This window comes from Nylanderia fulva, unplaced genomic scaffold (assembly GCF_048542155.1).
Source record: "Nylanderia fulva isolate GAGA-0341 unplaced genomic scaffold, ASM4854215v1 Scaffold321, whole genome shotgun sequence".
NCBI lineage: Eukaryota > Metazoa > Arthropoda > Insecta > Hymenoptera > Formicidae > Nylanderia > Nylanderia fulva.
The window spans coordinates 8,573-15,991 of record NW_028190392.1 but is presented as its reverse complement, the minus strand read 5'-3'; the positions used below and the strand labels follow the sequence as shown (position 1 = coordinate 15,991).

At 25.4% G+C, this 7,419-nt stretch overlaps 1 protein-coding gene across 1 annotated transcript; it reads left to right on the top strand.

The window, feature by feature from the left end:
• Window positions 1-2,867: 2,867 nt before the first annotated feature.
• On the top strand, window positions 2,868-6,707 carry LOC114939256 (uncharacterized). Its single transcript, XM_085484894.1, has 8 exons — window positions 2,868-3,025; window positions 4,012-4,095; window positions 4,441-4,879; window positions 5,054-5,184; window positions 5,284-5,377; window positions 5,566-5,685; window positions 5,943-6,282; window positions 6,517-6,707. Exons 1-8 carry the CDS (start codon window positions 2,868-2,870, stop codon window positions 6,705-6,707), a joined length of 1,557 nt encoding a protein of 518 aa, XP_085341020.1.
• The last annotated feature ends 712 nt before the right edge of the window (window positions 6,708-7,419 follow it).

Here is a 7,419-nt window from a genome sequence, read left to right as displayed (position 1 = left end):
TTTTTAATTTAGACGCTCTACTGAAAAACGGATGGTCAAAATTACAAATAGGCCCTTTTTTTTTGAAAATTCGAAGACAGCATTACTACCAATAAAATATGGCAAAAATTTTATCCCATACCGCTATATTTGAGAAAAAAAAAATATAAATAGGGGTTAAAAAGGGCCCGGGCAAACTATCACAAACCAAAATTAAAACACGTTATGTACTGAAAATTATACCCATTGTTTTGAATATATAAGTAATATTATAAAAGGGGCGACATTTTAATCTTTTCTAAATCATCTTTAACCATTGAATATAAAACATAAAAATTATAAATAAAATTACTAACAATTTATTAAAGTGTTCCCTTTCTCTTCAAATATAAAAATAATTTTTTTAAAAATGAAAACCCAAAGACACACTATTTACAAGTTATTACAATTTGAAAAACAAAAAAAATTTCACTAAAGCAAAAAGGAACTTTTTATTATTAAATTTATGTCAAAAAAAAAATTCACTAATAAACATTGAAAAGATACGAGATAAAGTGGCAGAGTTACAAAACGGATAATTTTCTGATTCAAAGAGATGTTTTTTAATTTATTTAAAACATTATAAAATTATATGTAAAAAATTTCATTTTTTATTACATTTTTTTTTTTTGATCCGAAAAGTTTTAGTATGTTAAACATGAAAAAATTTTTTAAAACGACTCTGTTTATATATATTTCTTCATGACAAACTAAATTTTAATCTTAATTTATATGATTACTGCGACATATAAAAACAACAAAAGGGATCAATTACTAGGTTAAAAAACATCGGAATAATTAAAATTTAATATTTCTTCGCCCCCTCTATTTGCAAAAATAAAGATTTCGATTTGAATAGTTTTAAAATTTTCATACTAAAACATGTAAAAAAAAAATTTCAGAAAAGTTTTTTATTAAAAAAAATAAAAAATAAAATAAAACCCCAAAAGGGTCAGAAGATTAAATAAACTACAACAAAAAAAATTTAAAGGGTTTTAAAATACTTATGGGAAATTTTTTAAATATTTCGACGATCTCGCTGTTTGACACGTTGATTACTGTCTCTCGCTTTTAATTTCTGCTTTTTGTCATAAAGTGTTATAATGTTTAAAATAAATTATACAATTATCGCTCGTATATTGAAAACCAAGTGATAAATATAAGGCCAACTTATCGAGCTGAATATTCGAGATGTTCAGTCAACTACCATTTATTACATGTATAAATTATAAAACTACAGTCATTATATTAAAACTAACGCAAATTACAATCATTCTATGAACGTTTCGACCGCACGCGGTCTTCTTCAGTATAATTATTGAAATATAAATTCTTACAATTCACATAATATCGAAATTTAATTATAGTTATTCAGAATCAAGAGTTTTTGAGTAATTAACGCGTGTTTCAATCCGTCCTGTCCGACAATGTTCGCCTCGATATGATCCCTGATTTTGTTCAGATCTCGGATAGTTTCATCGTTAATATGCGAGAAATTAACCCGTTCCGTAGGCGCTATCATCGTTCTTGTTGATAATTTTGCTACTTATTAACAGTTATTAAGGATGACACATAACAAACCAACAATACAGAAAGACAGCTCATTTTAAACTCTCCAACTATTGTTATAATGTTATAATGTTGTTATATTGTTATAATGTTTATTTCGACAAAAAATGTGATTTTTGCGTATATTTAATTTTATAATAAGTAGTAATATTATATAGTAATATTATCATTGCAATTCTGCACTGGGACAGTTTTGTGCGTTTTTTGTTTTTATCTTTATAATTTTTATGTTTAAAATAATTTTTTAGTGTTTCACTTTAAAAGGACTGCAACCACATGGTCGAATCGTCGTGATAGTTAATAAATTGATTTCTTGCTAGTTTGATTGATTATTTAATTATTTCTATTTACTGATTAGCGATTGAAAACAATTACGCGTACAATTTTCTTTGCCTATCCTTTTCAAAAATCTCTAAAGATCAAAACAAGCATTATTTGAAGACTTTCAAACCAAAAAACTTTTAATGTTACCGCAAAGAAGGAAAATTTTTCTAAAAAGAGGCTGCTTATGAAAATGTTCACATTATTCATGTATATATATATATATATATATATATATATATATATATATAAATATGTGTATTATAAAACTACTTGAATTCTTTAAAAATCTTAGAAATGTATGTAAGCTTCATGTATGCGATGTTGAACAAAAATAACGTTAAAGTATTTAATTGCAAAACGATGTTTTGAGATAATTAACTTACAGGAATTTAGATTGTACGAAACAAATATTAAACTTTTTATTTTGGCAGGTACAGAACACATCTTTTTCCCACTTTTTTGATTAAAAAGTAGACGAACAAAAGAATGGTAAAAATAAAAAAAAATAACTCAGACTATTATATTAAATGAGACTCAAATCTTTAAAAATATTCAAATTGCAAAAACGTATTTATTGCAACATAAAAAAGTACGATTTTTTTTTAAATATGGCGCTTTTCTGCTTTAATGCTATTCCGTATTCATCTACCTTTTTCTATCTTAAAGGCGCATAGATCGAATAGAAGTATTGAGCTTCCCTTCCCATTTTCGTGGTTTCTTTGATTCATATAGTCACGTGACAACTCATGGTGGGAGAAAGCATAAAAAAGTCTCGATTCTGTAGCTAGTATGAGTTTTCAGGTCTGAAAATGAGGATAGGACAAAGTGCGGAATTCTCTATAATATAGTAAACATAAGATTTGCATTTGTACTCTCTGCAATCGGTAAAAAAAAACAGTATTACGGTAGATTTTTCATACGTTTAGACAATAAATTAATTGTACGGAAATATTGCAATGGCTTCGATACAGTTATTATCTGAAGAGGTGATAACCATCATTCTCGGCTGCAATAATATAAGTATTGAGGATATTGTGAACTTTAGATGCACGTGCAAGCAGTTCCAGTGGGCAGGCGAATCCAAGAAGTTTTGGCGAAAAAAATATTTGCAGAGGTAACTCCGCTTGTTGATACCTTAAAAGATTATGTAAATTCTATAAATTTCAGAGAATATTATAAAAATATTGCAGTCGTAGTATGTTTATCAAATGTTTTGTGAATGTACACAATATATTCTCTTGAGATATTCTCCGAATATTATAAATTCGTATTTGTTCCCCCATGACTTATTGTTTTGAATTAATATTTATAGTTATAAAATTAATATTTTTTATTTCACTTTAATATTTTTTATATTTTTATATACTTTTATGTATTTTGACAGACACATTGATCCAAAAATAAGATCGAAACGTATCCATAAATAAAAAATAACTTTTACAAGAAAATATTTACTTATATATACAAATTACAACGCCAGGTTTATTAATTAGCACATTTTTATTCGATTGTTTTAGTTTATTGTTGCTATTTCATTAATTAGTTTTGTAAAATAAAATTTAAAAATATATATCAATGATGGTGTGAATTTTTAACTTGATATCCTTAATAACTCCAAATTGTAGTAAATTATTTTAAATATTTTACTTATTTGTTTAAAAATTATTAATTATTGATTTATAATTATTAAATTTTGCAATTTTAACATTTAGTTGTATATAAACATTCGAAAGACAGATAATAAATTATTCACACAATATAAAAAAGCAATTATAAAAATTTGATTTTGTTATATCATGTTCTTCAAACATGTAAAAATGTTTTTTATCAAGTTTTAAACGATGTAGGTCCTTAAATAATAAAATTGTCAAACGATATATATACTGCTCTGTCAACTGTTTTAGTATAAATAATCTAAAATTTTTTGAAGGTTGTGCATTTGTTGCAATAAGACAAGAAGATTGACATTTTGATCAATACTTTCTATATATTATGCATTTTAAAAAATGTATTATTCCACAACTTTATTAATGATACAATAGCATTGCCTATAATGGAATTTTCAAAACTTTATTAAAATATTTTCTGTTTCAATTTTAGATGGCCTAATGCAAGTAAGGACTGGTATAAATTTCTCGAAAAAAGTACAAAAAATGAGCAGGAGAAATCTAAACTAAAACAGCAGTATAAAAAATTTTACTTTGTAAAATTGGGAATCCATAGTGCACGTTTTATAAAAAGAATTGTGTCTATACTAATTAATAAACATTATACTATCAATGATACAATAGATAATTTAATAGGTTTTGAAGAAGTATTCAATGTTAAATGTATGAATACAATAAATGATATTTTTAATATATTCAGAAGTGGACCACGTGATCTCACAATGATTGTTTTTCTCATTGATGAAATTAGAACCTGCCTTACTCAATTTTTACGGTAGATTTTAATATATCAATAATGTTATATATAAAGATTATAGAGACTAATGAACTTTTGCACAGTTAATTTGGAACTTTTTTTTAGAAAAGATTGCGATCTAACCAAAAGATATTGCTTTAAGAAAATGTTTCACTTTCTGAGGCAATGTTTGGTAAATGCAAAGTGGGAAAAATTTAAAAAAAAACCTCACAGCAAGCAACTTATAGAACGGATGGCTACTATTGTGGCCCAATGGCTTCAGCCTGAAAAAGAAGTATTATTCTCGTCCATAAAAGCATCATTAAATAATATCAAACAAAAAGTACTGAATCAGCTAAGGAACAAATATCCCGACCATTTAATATTCTCTACGTCCGCCGATAAATTTTTATATTGGGAAAACAACAATATCGACGATAATTATTGGAACGAAGCAGAAGGAACCCAGATTATGAATGCACTTCAGGAATATTTATTTGATGACTTTAACTTTCAACAATTGAACTTAGAAGACAAAAAATTGGAACACAGTTGTATAGATAATGTAAGTTATTATAAATTGAAATACATAGTAATAATGACTCCTCAATTATTATGCTTATATATATATTTATATGTGCTTGTTATATATCTTAAAAACACTATCTCTCTCTTTCTCTCTCTCTCTCTCTCTCTTTTTTTTTACTTTTTTACTTAATTCTCGTAATTTTTTAAATAGGCCGTAGAAAATAAATGTGGTCGAAACGTAATTTTGTTAATAATATATCATAGTGTGGCCAGAAGACTTGGTTTACGATGCGATATAAGACAAAATAATTCAGCACTAATAATATATTGGAAACCCGATTAGTAAGTAATATATATTAATATTAAATTAAGAATTATCTGAATTTTATTATTACATACACGCACATACATCAATGCACATATATTAAATTTTGTTTTTAGTGCCACGAACAGCTTACAAAATGTAAGGTGTATTAACATATGTACCCATCGCTTCAATTGTCATAGCGAATATTCTATAATTCCAATTGATGAGGTTGGTAATTATTTGTATTTAATTAATATTAATTTTGACACTTTTTAATTAATAAATTTGTAATTTTGGCAAAAATACGAGTTATACAAACACACTTTATAAGATGGAGAGAATATACATTTCTCGTTTTCTTCTTTCGTAATCATAGCTTTGTTCTTACGTAATTTTACAATTTTTTTATTTTTTAGTTACTACTAAGTATCCTAGGTGTATTTGAGGATCCACCTTATTACAATAATACTTTCATGCAAACACCACGTGAAATACGTAATTATAGAGAATTCATTCATAAAAGGAGTAACCAAGAAGTGTGTAAATACTATTCAAACTATGTTAATATATATATATATATATATATATATATGTAATAAAAAAAAATAATATCAATACAAAATTAAAATTTTCTTTCATAACATATACGTATAACTGTGCACATATTATTATTTATATTCCTTTATAAATTATATCTATAATTGAATTAGCTGTAATAGAACTTGCTCTGAATGTCTATTTATAAATTACTTAAAAGGAAATATTATTTAAAATTTAATATTACATTTTCCAGAGTATAGTCTACTCTGATACAGAAAGACAGATAGATAAAAAACCGAAATTTGTGATTGGAATGATCGTAGTACATGAGTGTAAAGGTGAATGTTATCACACTATCTTAGTACATGAGTGTAAAAATAAATATATATACGAGTATAATGACACTAATAAAACCAGTACTGCCGGTGTAATAGTCGGATGGTACATTAATAAACACAAAATTACGTTTGTGAAAAATGAAACAATGTACTCTCGTATGCACTTCAACACTTGTTGTAATTTGGGAGATCCAGATGACCTTATACATTACATAATTCTTACGGAAAATAATGAAATGTGTTGCGTAAATGAAGGTATGAATATTATTAAAAGCATATTTATTTTTAATTATTATATTTGTTCAATATGCCAGCTTATCTCTTTATACACAAAAAATATATTTATGTTTTTGTTATTATATTTTCTTTATTATTATAGTTATTATATTTATTTTAGTCATTATATTTTATTTATGAGATTTATAATTGTTTTATTATTTAATTTTAGTAATCATTAATTTATTTTTTAATCGCGTTTTTTTAATTTAGACGCCCTGACTCTGACATTTGCATGGATCGAAAATAGTGAAATAGGTCGATATTTTAACCAATTCAAAGGCACACATTACGTGCCAAATAAAATGTTGGCAAAACTTTATCCACATGATACCGCTAGAATTGCCACCCGATATGGTAAAAAAGTGGCTACTTATAAGCAGCAGTGCATCACTAACAAATAACGATTCGTCGAATCGACGTCGCCTCAACATCGAATCGACCAATTCGTCGTCGATTCAACATCGAATTGACGTCGAATTGACTATCATTCCGCGCTGAGTAATTAGAGCGCGTAAATGTTATAGTAAATTAAAATTATTATAATACAATAGTAATATCAAAAAAAAAAGCATTAAGATTTTGGGCATCCTTGCGTAACGAGTTAGTAAATTTTAGAAAATTATATTAGAAATAATATCATAGTTAGAATAAAATTGCTAATTACAATATATAGTTATAAATGTAATTTCATTTATTCATTTATTCAAGCAAACAATTTTTTCTCTCTTACGTTATCTAAGTAGTATAATGATTTTAAAATGACAAGTATATATTTAGATTATTCTTATTATATGTATATTTTTCTTAATATTTTTGTAATAAATAAATTCTAATATTTTGTGTAAACAACTTAAGTGTCTCTTTTACACATATATGTACACACAACTACAATTATTATATAATTTATCATTTTAATATTATAATTTTGTGTAATTCTAATTGTTTTTAAATATGTTAACTTTGAAAAAAAAAATTGGTACAATTTTATAAAATATTTTGGAAATTTTTATATATATATTCATATATATTGGATTAAATTTGCTGAAAAACTTTAATTAACTGTTGAAAATTACTTTCAAAATAATTATATAAATATTTGATATGGGCAATGTC

What these genes read in the sequence shown, in the direction of transcription:
- LOC114939256 (XM_085484894.1), top strand. Translation starts at nt 2,868, where the DNA reads ATGGCTTCGATACAGTTATTATCTGAAGAGGTGATAACCATCATTCTC. An exon ending in CGAAAAAAATATTTGCAGAG is followed by an intron (nt 3,026 to 4,011) that starts GTAACTCCGCTT and finishes TTTCAATTTTAG; the next exon opens with ATGGCCTAATGCAAGTAAGG. An exon ending in AACACAGTTGTATAGATAAT is followed by an intron (nt 4,880 to 5,053) that starts GTAAGTTATTAT and finishes TTTTTTAAATAG; the next exon opens with GCCGTAGAAAATAAATGTGG.